The sequence below is a fragment of the Mesitornis unicolor genome, unplaced genomic scaffold, assembly GCF_000695765.1.
Source record: "Mesitornis unicolor isolate BGI_N332 unplaced genomic scaffold, ASM69576v1 scaffold37538, whole genome shotgun sequence".
In the NCBI taxonomy this organism is placed as follows: Eukaryota; Metazoa; Chordata; class Aves; order Mesitornithiformes; family Mesitornithidae; genus Mesitornis; species Mesitornis unicolor.
Window position 1 is genome coordinate 69,989 of NW_010200527.1, and position 16,957 is coordinate 86,945.

A 16,957-nucleotide genomic window follows, 5' to 3' on the forward strand; every position below is an offset into this window, starting at 1 on the left:
GGGCAGGGAGGAGGAGCAGACCGAGATGTTGGATCAATGTCCCGTGGAGGACGATAAAACCAGTTTGGTTTAAGTAGGGGAAAATTTAAAGACAAGGCAAAGGAAAGTGGCCAGTTGAGAATGGGAAAGCATAAACCATGCTAACCCAGGGTGTTAGTTCTTTTTTTGCCACAGACTTGCTCTGCGACCTTGGACAGATGCTTGCTCAGTAAATGGCTCAAGCTTGTCCACTTCCCTCTGGTCTTCTGATCAAAATGTCAAAGTCTTCAGGATAGCACCTGAAGGTTATGGATCACATTTGGATCTCCAAGTTCAACCACTTATTAAACCTATTTAACCATAATCAGAAGTGTAAAGCCCAAGATGCAAATATCTCATTCAGAAACAAAATTTGAAGCAATAGTCACACATGACTATGAAAAAATGATGACAATAGTGACTGCTTACAGTAAATGGTGTTGCCCAATTTGATATCGTAATGTACTCTAACGGTCTCAACAAAAGCATCTGGGCCATCATGGTAGAGTTAAAAACAAGCCCATCGAAAATGGATAAACAATTAAAAATGTATTGAAAGAAGAAAGAAAAAGAGAAATCATTCCTAATTAATTCTAGTGCCCTGTACAACCCCAGACTATTTGTAATCCTACAGGGAACATCTTTATTGATCTGGGGGACGCTGCAGCAGACTTCTGATGCTTATCTCAGCATAAAAATAGGCTCTTGTGATGAGCAGTGATTTAATTACATGACAATCACTGCTAACAATGCATGGCGAATACCAAAAATATGCAGAGCAAGAGTGGCAGTGATAAATGCAAGAGAATGGCATTGACTTTCAGTAAAGTCGTCTATTGCCAGAGATGGAGGGAGACTTCATCCCTCCCCAGCCCTTCTGAGGTTGTAGCTGCTGTGCGGCTCCAGATACTCACTCTGCAGAGGGAGCCAAACACCGGCAGGCAGGAGGTGGAGGGAGAAGTCAGACAGCCATGATCAAAGCAAAATTTAGCACACAAGTCAATGAAACCAAGTCTTTTTTTTGTCTGCAGGAACATATGCTCTTACCCATTGTGCATCTCCACTTGAAAATAAAGACAGGATATTTACTCTACTTTGGGAGGTGGCAGTACTGAGCAAGTGAATAACATGGATTTGCTAAGCACAGACTTAAGCCTTTAGAAGCAGTTGCCCTACATGATAGTGAGAGATCAAAGATCAGACATACCCCATCTTCCACATACAGTAGCTAAAATAGAAGCAGCAGCAAGTATTTGCTCAAGAAATAAAAATGATGCCTTTTGTTTTGCTTTGTTTCAGGTGATTCCTTTAAAAAAAATACCCAGATTTGGAATAAAGGGTAGTGTCACTAAAACAAAGCCCCTTTTATTCACTTACTGCTCCTGAGGATGCAACTGAGGTATCTGCCAGCATCTTTGAAGTCACCGTAACAACACTGTACCATTCTAGCAGCCAACAAGCACTAGTGCAAGGCACAACCTGTTGACCATCTAAACCTGACCACAGCTGAGACCCAAAACCAGACACGTGTGTCCAGTCTATCAGCCTGTCTTACCTTCCCCTTCTTGCAAAGAAGTCCTCAGGAGGTTAGAAGGCTGCACTAGGACATCAGTGCAAACAAAGTTTACATCAGCAAGTCTTCCAGCTCTTGCTTTCTTCCCCTGCAAGAGGCATATCATCTTGTTCAGCCAAGAGGGAAATCGCAGGTGTTCAATCCAACACGCAGGAACCCATTGGCAACGTTCCTTCACGTAAAATTTAACAAGAATCACCAGCCCTCGGGTTAAAGCCACGCTGAGAACTTGAACTCCTGCCCGCCCAGGTGCCGCTGCTGTTGGAAACACTGAGACCCCAATGCCACCTCCTGCTTCCCCATGCTCAGCTTCATGACTCATGTCAGGAGAGCACGTCTTTTATTCAAAACAAAACGACCTTCTGGGTTCTTTTGAAATGCTGCACTAAGCCAAAACATCACAGCAAAAGGTAGATCAAATGTGATATGATCTCAAGGGGCTGTTTTGCCATTCCAACGTTATTTCTAAACGCCTGTGAATATTTACATTAACCACAAACACATCTTTTGCTCACAAGTTCCTTGAACTATAACAACTGCTGTTGCTGCTGAGTTTCTTCACCACTGATAAACTGTCTTTCACATTCCTTGTCCCAAAATGATGGAATTCCACCTGGCTTAACTTACCCTAATTTGAGAATGATTAAAACACCCCATCTGCAATACAGCAAATTAACAATAATTTGTAGTATCCCAGCTTCCTTCCAAGCTGCTAAAAATGTGAAAAAGCAGATATTCTTACTGTGTCCCTGTGTGATTTGAAGGGGTAGATGCTCCAGGGCCATGACACATGTAGCTTTACAGATAAAATACATGTACAATATTAAGTCAGAACAGGATTCACTTCTAACACATGCCAGAGTCTCTAAAGTCAAAGCTAACATCTCCCAAACAGTCTATCAGCTTAGTTTCAAGGACAGAGAATCTAAAGGTTGAGGTTTGATTACAATGTATTTTGTACATTTTTTTCTTAACACACCAGAGGCACCAAAGTCCTGCCTGGTGTGAACCTACCAGTCTGATGGGAAAATAACTCCAGGTCCACTTGAGGCAACGCCTGCAGGATCAGGCCCTCCAAATTAAAAATAAATAAATAAAACGAAGCCCCATGTAGAGTACAGGAAATTAAATGTCAAGTCTCTGTTTTCTAGCAGGACAGCCCAATTCAGGGCGCTGTTAGTACTCTTATCCCAGGCAGTGCATTAGCAGCAGCCAGGGGACAGGGGACGTTCCCAGGGGACACCACCATGCCAAGGGGTGCAGGGTGGGAGCCCCAGCTCAGTAGAGCCCAAGCTCCCCACCGCTCTCTGGGTAGCTCGGGAGAGGACCGAGGGGAAGCAGAGGGAGGAATGGTTATGGCTGAAGGTTAAAATCAGAGCTTTGCAAGCAGAAAGAAAGAAAAGGTGCATGACATTTCCACTGACTTTGCTTTATTCAGTTGTCTGCTTGCTTTCCACAAAGTGCGTTTCAGTGACTGAGTTTTCCTGACAGTGATCCATAGGGGAGCTGAGTCCTCAGTCCTGTTCATGGTTATTCAACAAACCAACCTTCAGCAGCAGCTCCTGTTTGGGCAAACATGAGCATGTATTGTATTTGCACATACACATCAAATCCAGTTATTCACATGCTGTACAGTTAGTGGACATCTTCAGTCATATTCTGATATCTCCATGATTCTGTAATCCACAGTTACCCCAAAGACTCATAAGTTAGATTTAAATTTCTGAATGTCTTCTGGCCTTAGAGACTTCAGACTGCAAATGTGCATCTTCCTGCACTGAACTGACGACCCTGACTTAAAAAATGTAAGTTTAGAGTTTCCATGCTATACATTGAATAGGTCAACAATGAAAAAAATTATAATTTGCATGGGCCAATGGACACATAGAGATATGCATCATCTATTATTCTTGCTTTAAGAATCAAATGGCAAATCTGAATAAAGAGTTTGATTACGGGTGGGTGCAGTAAATGCACATAACCCTCCTTTCCGTTAGGTAGGACCTAGCAAAGCCCTAAATAGCTGTGAGCAGGTGGGGCAAGGCTTTACCACACCTCCTGCTGCAGCACAGTCTCCAGTTCAAGTAAACCCTGGTGTTAGTTGTTACACTGCACTGTCACACAATGTACTTGCTTACCTACTCAGACACTAAATACTATAGCATAGTAAGCACTTTGCAAAGAATGGAAACATATCTCCTAATCCAGATAAATTAAAAGCATCAGCTCTACCTCAAAAGTTTATTGCATTTCAAACAGCATTTATCAAAACAAAAAGCTCATTACAACGTGTATAGGTACTGGACCATCCAACCCCCTTCCTTTAGTTATGTCTCCAGCATAACAATCTAATACCAATCAGTCTGAAACACAACATATCTACATTTAAAAGAAAAAAAAGACACCACCCTGTCTCCTGAACAAAAAATCAGTTCCACATGGAAAATTCTATAGAAATAAAAGCTGTAAAAATATCAGTCCCAACTTCTGAATAAATAAACAATTTTTGCTGCAGTTGAATGTTTTCACTCAAATCAACAATCAGATCTCACATGCCTGCTTAAATACGTCTGACTTTGGTCCTTACAAAATGACAAGAGTACAGTATGATAAACCAGATGATAGTTTAAAGCGAGACAATGAGGCATTGTTTACACAGAAGATTGAGAAACTGGTTTAACAAAAGGGGTCCGTAGACGTCTATTGTATGTACAAGAAGGAGATTTACTGGAGGTTTTATAATTTCTACAAGGCTCTTTCCAACCAGCTTCATTAACTTGAAGTAAATCAAATCATGCAGAGATCTGGCTCAGCCAGAGAGACATGCCGGGAAAGATACAAAATGAAGAAGAACAGACGCGAGATGATAAGCTTTAGAATCTTTGGCATTTTTCATAAACATTTTCAAGGTTTTTAAATCTGTATATTCACCCATTTTCCCCCACACACTCACCTATAAATACATTATATAAGTACTCTCCTTTATATACAACTGAATACACACGGGCACACAAGCACACATGCACACAAAGAGGCATTTCTGTGGCTTTTTAAACCAGGATAGTCTTTTTTCTCTTTCCATTTGCAGCTACACACAGCTTTGCACGAGCAAAATACATTCTTTATCCAATCAAGTCTATGAAAATGTGCCTCTCCTTATTCAAAGGCACAGTGGGGCTTGTTACTTCAAAAAACAAACTTCCTGAAAAATCACTGAATCTGGCTAACAATCAAGTGGAAGATACTCTGGTGTTAGCTTTCCTTCTTCAAATTCATGCAACAGGCCCACAAGATTGCACTACTGAACCATATGGCACGACTCCATTTGGACTGCTGATCCATAAACAAAGTTTTACCTGTTTTAACTTTAACTGGATGACTTCCAAAGTCTTCTTTACTGTGAGGGTGGTGAGACACTGGCCCAGGTTGCCCAGGGAAGCTGTGAATGCCCCCTCCCTGGAAGTGTTCAAGGCCAGGTTGGACAGGGCTTTGAGCAGCCTGGGCTGGTGGGAGGTGTCCATGACAAGGGTCAGAACTAGGAAATATTTATGGTCCCTTCCAACCCAATCCACTCTATGATTCCTTTGTTAAAAAGAAATCTGTCTCTTGGGAGTCTCTCTGTCTTTGTACTGTGAACTACCTCAAGGGATGCTGGTGGTACTCCCTGCCTAGGAATCACAAGCAGCAGCTTCAGCTCTCATGCTACCAGTGACTCATGGTGGCAAGTCACTCCCACAACATCCTACAGCACATAAAGGATCGAGGGTTACACTCTCACCAGAATTAAGCAGGTTTACACAGGATTCTGTTTGTTTCCCCAGTCAAACAACATGGATAATGCTGGTTATCTGAATTTCATAAAACAAAGGCACAATAGCCAAAAGACTGGTAAGCAAGCAAAAAAAATCACATTCTCCTCAGATGAGAAAACGGGGTCCTTTCTCCTGTCTCTTCACTGCTCAGTTTCCATATGACTTCACTTTCTGATTCTTGCCTTGTGAACCACCAGGAAAGACTGCAATGAGACAACAGTGATGGACCAAAGCCTGCACAACACTGCACACCCACGTCTCTAGGCACCGTGCTCTCTTTCTGCACAACCACTTGTGTCTTTAAGGCCATAAAGTGCTTTTTCCTCTGGATCTGTAGTGTTGACCCCTCTGGATTTAGACAAGAAAACAACAGCTATGCTGAAAATATCTGATGAGATGGAATTATTAAAGGCAAGTCAACAGAGTCTTTTCAGGTCAGTGAGTTAGGCTTTTCCACAGTCTCTTAATCCTTTCACAGCAGAAAGTTCTCATGCATCCATTGCCAGCAATGGATCTCCGATGATTCCAGTATCCAAAGAGTTAACCACAGGTTGGGCTTTAAAAAAAAAGAAGGGGAAAAAAAGGAAAAAGAAAAACCCACAAGTGCTGGATGAAATATTGAGATTTGTTGGAGCTCCCAGCTCTTTCTGCTAATTATGATAAAAAACTCTTTAAAATGTACATGGCTTGAACAGAAGATGGGTATCAAAGACTCGTTAATTCAGAGCTTAAACCTTTCTAGGCACAGTGATTTAACTCGGGAAAGAATAGCTTTCATATCTTAACGTAAATCTGTTGGATATGTTGAAAACTGGTTCAGAGCATCTCCTCACATCAGCTCAGCTGATCTGCTACACTAAGCAGAATTATCATTTCCTACATAAAACAGGGAGTGCTGCCACATCCAGCCTCGCCTCTACAATTGAAGAGGGAAAAAAAAAGAAAGAAAAAAAAAAGGTGCAGTTGCACCATCTTCTCCCATTCTCCTCCCCACCCCACAAACTAGTTCATACGTTCCACCTTGCTCTTTTTCGGGCTACGACTCCATGCCAAAAAGTCAACCCAAGATAGGTGTTTATCAAAAACAAAGTCTGTGGCAGTGATTATAGTGTTGCTCTGAAGCAAGAAGGGGAGAGGGGAAGCGCGTGTGCACACATGGTGGGTATGGAGGCAGATGCTGTGCTCCGAAATCGCGCTGCATCCTATAGCGCGCTTCGTTTCTTCCTAATGGGACTGGAGCTGCTGTATGGTTTCAATTCAGCATGCTGCACCTGTAAAAACAAATAGACATGACGTTTGCAGTTAGGTAACTCTAGCTCACTACAGTGTGTGTTAATGGCTCCCCGAGGACCAACCAAGGGAAACTAAGGAAGGTTCAAAAGTAATGAATCATTTTCTAAACACAGGAACATGGGGGATTAATTGCAGGAAGGATTTGAGAAGTCATGCATCATTTCTTGAAATGAAAATATTAAAAGCAGATTTTTCTAATGAGATACATGAGGTTCTACCTGATTTCAGCAATGTAGGCTAGATCTTTTGGGTTTGTTTTGGTTTGGGAGTTGTTTTTCTTATCTTTCTGGCATTAACCTGTAAGTTTAACAAACTTCTCTCAGGAGTTTTGATTCAAGTGGATCCCAACCCACAGTAAGATGACAGTTGTCAAAACCGTACACACACCTTGGGATACTGACGTATTTAATCATTTCAAAAAAGGAAAATATATTCCCAGATAGAGCCTGGACAAAGCTGCCTCCACTTTTCAAAACAATTTCATACACAATATAATGGTTAAAACATGTGCGATAAACTGACAAGGATGGTGTAACCTCCAAATTGCCCGTTGTGCTACAGAAAAGTATTCCCACTGAAATCATGGGAAACTTCTGCTGAACGTGCCATCTTTCTCAATCCTCCTCTGTCTTTTGTCCAACGCTTGTGGGCTGTAAACAGCCAACGTACCACAGTGAAATTATGATGCTCTGATAGCACATAAAATTAAGCAGACAGAAGGGTTTTGGACCTGCCATGGATTACTCTTCAATAGAGTGTGTGGCTGTCACACAGGCTCACTATATTTAATGGAAAACTGAGATTGGTCCCATTCTAGGAACTTTTATCACTCCTCCCTCATAGAAAATGGCTATCATGTTCCTCAGAACGCTCAAAGGATCCCACAATGATAGAAACCACTCAAGGAAATGTTATAAATGTAAAAGTTAAATAAAGCATAAATAGAAAAGCAGCTTATCTTTAAACATAAACACTAAAAGGGCATATGCAAACCATCACTGCAAATCCAGTGCGCTCTGCAAGAGCAACGACAAAAAATAACAACACAGCAAAGCTTAATGTCTCTATGATCATTTTTGTTCAGCTTTTTTTTCCTCCCACCAGTCTAAGGCAAGACTTCACTACAGAAATGTTACCAGAAGCCTTTTCCAACCTTGTTTCTACCAGATGCCTTGACACTGCATGTGGGCAATTATTTTTCTGACTCCAACAGAGTAAAGTCACTGTGTGTGAGATGGCGATCCCCGTATTCACAGTGAGCAGCACCTCACTGTGAGAGCACCACAATTCACCGAGAAGGTACAACATCAGTGGGATCAAGGGCATTGGGATCAGGGCCTGTGGACACAGATTCCAGTTGCTTAAAACAAAAGAAAGAATCCTTTATATTGTGTGGCTTTGCTACCCAGCAAGACTATTTTCCTTCCTCCAAGAGAAATAAACAGATCCTGACATCTTAAAGGACTTATTGTTCAAATAATTTCCAGGAAGATAGGCGAGATTACTGAAGACAGTGCTGTTGTTTAAAAGAAATGTGAAAAGAGACGAGACTTGACTGAAATTGAGGGAGGACAGATTCTGGTTAGACTAAAAGTTATAACTCCATAATGGTAGAAGACTGATCTGATCAACTGCAGAGTATTTCACACACATCTCAAGGCTTTCTCTAAGGGAGGCCTGGCGTTCAAGGTGGGTGGGGAGGAAGGATTTTGAGGGACAGTTGATGTGAAAAAAACACAGCAAGCACAAAGTCACGGAAATAATGCCTCCCCCGCTCCATCTTGAGAAAAGGGAAAATTCAGCAAATCCTTTTGGATGGTTATCTCTATCAAAAAGACTATTTTTATCTTCCCTCCGTACAAATACCGGAGCAGAAAGGTGACGGAAACGGTAGTTCAGTAACCACGCTGGCTGATTTTCCAGATCATTTTTAAGTAGGTCTTTTCAGGATAATTTTTCTGCAATCAATTTATCCTTCTGACAAAGGATTTTGGGCTCCTCTCTCTTCTAACACCTCCCCACCTCCTCCCCTTTGTGGATTTTCCCAATTCCTTATCTCCGCGATTCAAAAGTGCACTGGCACCGTATTGCCCGAGCAGAGCACCCAGGCGCTCTCCGTGCCGCTTGTTGCCTCTGTTGGCAGTGGCCATTCATTACCTACCTTTTGAACATCAGATGGTACCCTGGAGAGGAAATCTAATAGCTCATTATTGTCGATGGCGTAGGGATTTCTAAGCTTCTTAGTGAATTTATTTATGCCTAGGAGAAAATAAAACAAAAAGCAAACAAAATAATACAACCCCTTTCAATTACCTCCATCCTAAATTGTTCAGGCAAGGTGAAAAAGGGAAGAGGAATTCACAAGTAAAAATTAGTGTGAAAACAGTGCCTCGGACTTAAAGCCACGCACATGTTGCCTGTCATGGAGAATCATTCACAAGTGCCTCCTGGAGGAAGTAGAGGGCATTATTTATAAAGGTATTTCTCTGCTTTGGGGATCATCTGTTGTCAACAATGTGGCAAGAAAATAGAGACTGCAGCACGCATTCATTCTGGGGGATATTGTGGGGAGAAACACAAATTTGCAGCTGAGACTACTGTTAAATCTGCTGTGCTACATGACCAAAGACATCTCCGCTCCTCGTGTCCAGGGAAATGCAGGGCTCTGAAAAGAACTGGGCAGGATAAAGGCTTTTTTTTCTTCCATGTCTTCTGAAAATGAAAGCTTTCCTTCCCCATCATGTCTTACAGCTTGTCCTCTCTTTGCAGAACTGTATTTGACAAGTTGGGTACTGTGGGAAACTAAAAACTAATCACAAGGTTTACTGTACTTCGATTTTACGGTGAATAATTTGGCTTATTAACTGCAGCAACAGCGTTACCAGTGCTCCCCATGGACTTAGTTATGCTTCAGCTGTCAGAGGTGGTCCCTGGTGGGAAAAGATCCATAAGAGTGTATCACTCATATTATTGTGGTGTTCATGAGGTCTTCTCTTCTCCTCCCTTTGAGGAAAGGAAGTGAGGAGCAGCCCTCAGCCAGCACCATCTCTACAGGATGGACCAGGCTGAGAAAGCTCTCCCTTTGTGCCAACACAGCCACTTACCACTCCACTGCCACCACTTCCACACTGAGAAATGGAAACTGGCAGTGTGGCCAGGTAAACGTGTGGCAGAAGAGCAAAGGATCATTAGGTGAAGAACATCAGCTAACCCGCTTTAAAGAACAGCAAAAGAATTCAATGTTGGTTGCCTCTGCAGATTGTAATACAGCATTGAATTCCATCATGCCTCTGTCCAAAAATCTCATAGTGGTTTCCCTGAAACTGATTTCAAATGTGACGGCTGCTCCAGCCTTCTCCTCTCTCTGAAATGTACCTGTTTCAGATCTGAGATTCAGCTTTTAAGCCATATACTTGTAGCAAAATGCCAACACAATTTTCTGTGTACCTGATTTTTAAAAAACAGAAAATACCATAAGGTCTTTCGAGGCCTTGCCACAGGGTAGTTGTTTAACATGTATCATATTTGAAGGCGCTGTCAGTCTAGATGATGTTGAACGGATGTATAGTTTTCATGTACTCACCATGTCTTCCATACAAGAACAGCAATATTTTGTTACTGAACTTTTTACTTCTAGCAATTTCTCTCCTTCCCTTTTGCCCTTTCTTTTGTTTGATTTAATTCTTTATTTCATCTATTTTTCGCCCAAGAGTGCTTTTATGTACTGCCACCTTCTCATTCCCTCCCTTTCTGCATCCAGGAGAGCCAAGCCAGCAGCAGATGGCTCAGTCCTGGGAGGGTGATGGGGGTCCCTACAGCCCAGAGCCACACCGGGGCTGAGCTTCAGCGGCTCAGTGGGTATTACCTGCACTATGTTCTCAGCCATTTTACAAGGCTGTGACAAAAAATGTCGCCCTAAATAAGACAGAAGGCCATACTGAGATGAAGAAAGTGTTCAGCAGCTGGAATGCCACCTCCTTATGTGAAAGACCACCTTACTCTTCTTCATAACACCAACAGGGAAGTTTCACTTTTAAAAGCTCCACTTTTACTTCATGATGCACGCTCATACAAACGTTTCAACTTCTGATGCAAAGAGATGCTCAGTGCCTCCCGCTGGACCATGGGGTACAGGGCACACTGCTCCTCCTGACCACAGGGGAGTTAAGACCCAAAAGGCTCCCAGGGACCAGCTCTTCAAACACATCTTATCCACACCCTGCCACTTCCCAACCAGGGGGCTTCAGAACCAGAAAGCGAATTACTCTCCTGCAGAATAATAACAATATTGAAAGTAGCTTATCTGGACTAATGCTGTTCTTGTGGTGCTGTTGGAAATTTATAAAGAATCCTAAGAAAAACAGATCATCAGATCAACCGGGGTGAGGAGGAAATGGTAATTTTAAGAAGTTCATAGCATATTTATTCACCTCTAAGCAATAGCACTTGATTGTGTACCAGGTTGTTTAAAGCTTGTTTGATTTCATTCTGTAGATATATATTGTATTTATTGCATGTAAATGAGACACAGGGGAGTACTTACCCCAGATTAAAACAATGTACCTCAGTGGTATGAAATACAAAATGACTGTTGCTGCTGCCAGGACCAAGCAGGCCAGGACAGAGAGAAAAGGCACCGTCCAGTTGAATGTGCTGTAAAGAAGAACAATAATCCTTCTCAATATTTCTGCTCTTGGACACTGCTACCCAATAATAATTTAATGACCTCTTTGCAGCGCTCGGCGCTTTCAAATGCACTGTAAATTGCAGACCCTTTTGGTGGATAAACAGATTCCTGCATCTGGATGTTATAACAGATTAAGGGAGATACCTAAGAGGTAGATATCATGATAAAAGAGAGAGAAGATAGTCTTTAGGGAGCTCAGTTAAGTTGTTAAGCATATAGCGTGTTGTTTTTGTTTCTTCTTATACGCATCACACTTGTTACACATCTCTGCTGACCAACCAGCTCTCCATTATTCATGGGCAGATTATCTGATCTGGAGACAGGGCTGTGCCACAGGTGCAAGCCATCTGAGCTGGCTCCACTGCCCACAGCAGAGATGACATGGGATGGGTGTCAGTGCATGGCTCAAATGTGGCAGGTAGCCAGACTCAACCCCATCAATACCTTGGAACAGATTAATTATGATTGATGCTAAACCATAAAAGAGCAGTTAAAGTCATTTCTCCATATATTTATAGGGATTAATATTCTATGTAATTCTCTCATTATTGATATATTTGCTTTTATTTCATTGTTACGTTGTATATAGGAGGTTGCCTTGGGTAAGCTATAATATGCTAGCAGCAGTCCAAGCTTCTGCATCCCACCAACCTCCCAAGGGGAGCACCCTCAAGAGGCTCAGTCACCACAGTCACTCAGACTTTTGTAGCACTGTAGCACAAACCAGGACTTTCTTTCACTTGGATCACTCATCTGTAAGCCCACGAAGAGCAGCTAATGCTTACACATCTTTGGAGTTACTTCGTAACCCCATGCCCTTGTTCGATACATCTCTACCAAATACTGAGATACCTGGACTACATGGATGCCAATTAGATCATAGGTGGATTTACTGATCTGAGCATCTCTGTTTCATACAACCTGCCTGATAACTTCATCACATCACGATGATGGGGAGTAGGAAGAACAGAGAATCAGCATGGACCACTTATCAGGCTATAAAATAAGACGAACTTCCCTTGACAGATAAAATTAATAGGACGGTAAAAGAATTACTTTTAAGCTTCAATAGATGTATTAAATATTAAGTAAAGATAGGTGGGAGAGGACCCATCATTATCAATCAACGTAACTTAAGTTAGAGTAATAAAAGAGCAAAACAGCTCAATTCAGTTAAACTATTAAAACTCCCTATGATCATATAACTAGAGTGACAGACACAAACTGTAGCACAATTCAGTCTGTCACTTACAGAAAAACTTTGGTGGCAATTTTTTAATGGTACATTACTGTAGAGTTACAATGGAATTCTTCTGAAATTACATCGGGCAACCGCATTAATACCCAATGTGTTCTTTAAGGCCATTGTTACCAAAATGAACACAAGAATTAATAGTGTTTAAGTGCTCTGAGTCTTCCTGCCATGCAGCTGGGCAGAACAGTGCCCTGTTCATAGCCTGGAATACATCTTTGGGCCATTTCCACCCCAGCTGGGGTGTCCGGCGTGGAACCGCAGCACATGCGTTTGCTGTATTTTTAGCTTGAACCCAGCTCCTCATTAAAGTGTGGCTCGATCACAAACCATCACTGTGTTCAAAACAGAAAACAATGTGGGTCAATTAAGCTCCAATGAAGATTGGGTTATAAAAGTTTGTGTGTGGTTTGGTTTTTTTAGGCTTTTCACCTCCCTCCTTTGTAAGGTCAGGAATACCCCATGTGCCTCCCCTTGCAATCAGAACAAGAAAACCCCCTTCAGGCTTCCTCACGGCACCAGCAGGAAGCAGACAGCTCAAAATGGTAAAGAGAGGGGAACATCGAGGTGTTGGGCAGGGAAATAAGTGACTGGTAACCCCTATAACCAGGCCAGGGTGGGGAGGGCGTGGGAAAAGCAATATCAACCATCAATCCTCACCTACTTTCCGTAAAGGAAATGAAAAGAAACGCCTGATACTTCTGTGCCCACATCTTCAAGCAATATGTTCCCCTGTGTGACACCATGACTCCCTACCCCATCACAAACAGACAAGACCAGAAATCTAGGCAAATGTGAGAGCTATATCACATGAGCACATGGCTTCTCCTCTTCCCTATGCTTTGGAAGGGTTTTAGGAGTAAAAAGGCTCCAAGCAGTGGCAGGACTGGCCAGGTTCTCCTGCTGCACCTTGCAGTCATTTCTGGAGCAAGACATTCGCTCCACCTTAATCCTCCTGGCTCTGCTTCATTGCAAATCACGGCTAAGCAAGAAAAAAATATCACTTACTTTTTAATCCTCTCCCCAAATGATGCTATTTCTTCTAGGATGCTTTGAACAGCTATGATGATCTCTTGGACCATGTGGATTCTGTCAATTAACCCCTTTTTTTCAGATTCCTAACAAAGGAAAAACAGACTTTTTATACATTCCGTACTTGTTAATATGTTCATATGAAGGAAGTAAGACTCCCAGTACTGCTGAAGCATCCATGAACTCAAGTATATCACCAAAGGAAGGAGAGAACACACACCGTGGGTTTATTATATACAATTAATATGAAGATACATAGTTCCTTATATTTTTTTTCATCTTTCTCAGCACACAGGCAGAGGTTTCTACATCTTCTAACACAAATTGACTGCAGGATCCCAAACCAGGCTTGCACACAATTGCATGCCAAGCCAGAAGAGATGCTGAGCAGCCCTGAGTCCAGCTGACCTGCAATGGCGTGCCGAGTGCTCCTCAAGAACAAGAACATTCTTGTGCAGAACTTCTGAATATCACTTTTCTGATCTTTGCAGGCTGCCATGCTGTTTTCTGTATATAAATTAGCAGCAAGATAGTGAATGCCATATTTTTTTTGAATATTCTGTATACAGAGACCTATTATTTTACAGAAAAAAAAGGAATCAAAGGAAAAAATGTAATTTTCCTTTTACAGCAGCGATCTCAACTTCATTTCTTACTGCTTATTTTAGGCAACAACATTACAGGACATCACTACACATGTGCAGAAATAAAAAGGAAGCACAGAATGAATTAAAAATCAAAATGACTTAAATCAGCCTTGGAAATCAGTATACAATTATCAGCATTCAGCATTTCTTTGCCAGCAATCTAACACACACATACAGGCATGCAAATTGGTGTGGTTGCAGATATTCTAGCAAGAAATCAGCAAAACATTCACTTATTACAAAATGCAGAGCCCTGGACACTGATTTTACATCACATTTAGACCCTCCAAAATCAGCCCAATTTAGAAAAAAATTTAAAAAAAAGACATTTTATGTTGTGTTTTAACCAGTCAGTGCCCAGAGAGGGGAGGTGCTGGTAAAACGCAAGTTGCATCCATGTTCTCCGTGGTCCTCACCAGTCAGGGCAGGGGAATGGGTGGGTGGGAGTAAGCAAGGACCTGAGGGTTAACGCTGATCAACTACATCGCTGTGTGCTGGAGTAACGCATGAACCACCCATGGATGCGAAGAGGCCGACAGGACACCAAAGCCCTTGTAACCCTTTGAATTACTCACTGCCCATTTCTCTTCACAGTGATTTTTGCGTTGAAAAACCCAGCCAAAACCTCCGCGGAGTTATCAAGCTCCAGACATTTGAATATTTGCCTTTAGGTTGCGAGTGAGTGCACAATGAATAGAAGCAGCATTTTAAATAATCACACATTTGGGTGTGAAAATGAGTATTTTTACATTAATAAAACAACCGGCAAAAATGAAACCCTTGGGGTGTGAAATAACCCCAGAACAAAATAAATAAATAAAGAGTCGGTTTATGTGAAAATAGCACCAAAAAGTCATTTTCACATAACTTCAGTTCTAACCTTGTTAGGCTCAAATGTAAATGACACATTAGGATTATTTTTAACTATTCACTCGCTAGAATAGTACAACGGTCCCTTAGCCATGGCTGGCTTTTTTGCACCAAACCTGGAAGCAGAAGTTGCAGAGCTGTTCACAGAGAACCAGGCAGCGGGAATTTCATTCTGTCCAAATTCAGAGAGGTAAAGAAACCACTTTAGAAAAAGTGATATTCCAGGGCAAGCCTACTCTTGCTATCCAGAGCTGCAAGGAAGATCATCTGCCAGCTCTATCTGCATCATGCTGACTTCATTTACACATCTTCGATCGAGCTTAGAAACGTGGTGATAATGCAGTTTAACCAATACAACATAACTTCTGCTGCAGCCACCAAGCAGACTAAGAAAATAAATCAGAAATTACCAGATCCTAGGATAAAATGACAACTGCATGCATATTCTTACTTAGCATGCATGCTAAAATCACCCTTAGACAATGGCATGTTCAATTTGTAACAATAAATAAGCCCGACCAAGGAAAAGGCAGAGACAGACTGGGATTAGAAAGTCTTGTAAAATAAATCAGTTATAGAGAGTAAGATAGGCTACCAACTGCTCTTCCAGTGTGTGCTGCAATATGTGTGCAGAGTCACTTGAAAATCCTGGAAGTGTGTCAACGTCTTTTCTTTGCTATTATTGTTTTGTCCTGGAAACCTGCAGTCTAACCGCATCTACAGGATGATTAGGTCATTGGTTAAGCAAGAGAGAAGCAGACAAATGAAGTACGACAAATGGGATTTTCCAAATTATTTAGGTTATGGAGTGCTGCCTATGCTTTCTGAAGCTAGCACCTCACAAAACACTGTCGGAAGCAGCTGCCCAGGGAAGTGGTGGGGTCACCATCAAGCAGGCAATTAAAAGAAAGGTAGATGAGGTGCTTAGAGACGTGGTTTAGTAGTGGCCAGGTTATGGTTGGACCTGATGATCTGAAAGGTGTTTTCCAACCAAATGATCCTGTGATTCTAAGATAACTGTCACTGGTCCATATTTATTAGTAAATGGCAAATGTCATTCAGAAAGCTGTATTTTAACATTACCATGTTTGTGGAAGATGTAAAAGACGTTCCTAAATACACCTTCCACTAAACACACTTTCCCATTTGGGCAATGTTCCACCACCCTGACCTGAAAACAGGATTTGGATACCTATGGTTCAAACTCACAGCTCAGAAGCTTTTGCTTGAATTACAAATAAAATATCCTGTCTGTTTCTGGCATTATTTTCCTTAAAACCAGTCATGAAGCTTCCATTCCTTCAAGGCCTCTTTCTTCTTTATTTCTTAGCTGATTACAGCACTGTGGGTGAACCAAAACTAGTCTTCAGCCTCTGTGAAAGAATTAACTCCATCAAAATGAATTTACAACTGAGAATTAATTATACAATCAGTGTGTTACTTCAAATCTTCCCTGCATATTCTGATTTAGGAAACCTTCATTTCTACATTAATTTCGTGAACAAAAACACAAAAGGGGTTTTACAAAAGATTAAGCATGTCAGGGGAAGGAAAACAAAAAAACCCACCACTGCACCCAGGAAACTCAAAAATTAAGTCTTTTGTGTCCAGCTAATGTACAACAACTTAAACTTGTAAATGAAGACACCAGATCTCTGCTGTACTGAAAGAAAGGTGCATCTGGATTTTTCTATTTCTGAAACATGTAACAGCTAACAAACAGGACATGCAAACACACTCAAGGGTTACTACAGCTCTGTGATCTCCTTTCCC

General features: G+C 41.7%; 1 protein-coding gene across 1 annotated transcript in view; it reads right to left on the reverse strand.

Moving 5' to 3' along the window:
- Positions 1-6,605: 6,605 nt before the first annotated feature.
- Positions 6,606-16,957, reverse strand: part of MCTP2 (multiple C2 domains, transmembrane 2) — a gene marked incomplete at its 5' end in the record, with an annotated part of 82,741 nt that continues 72,389 nt past the window's right edge. Inside the window, 4 exons of the mRNA XM_010189789.1 lie at positions 6,606-6,674; positions 8,858-8,955; positions 11,240-11,349; positions 13,644-13,753. Coding sequence (XP_010188091.1) covers positions 6,606-6,674; positions 8,858-8,955; positions 11,240-11,349; positions 13,644-13,753 — 387 coding nt within the window. The remainder of the gene's footprint in view (positions 6,675-8,857; positions 8,956-11,239; positions 11,350-13,643; positions 13,754-16,957) is intronic.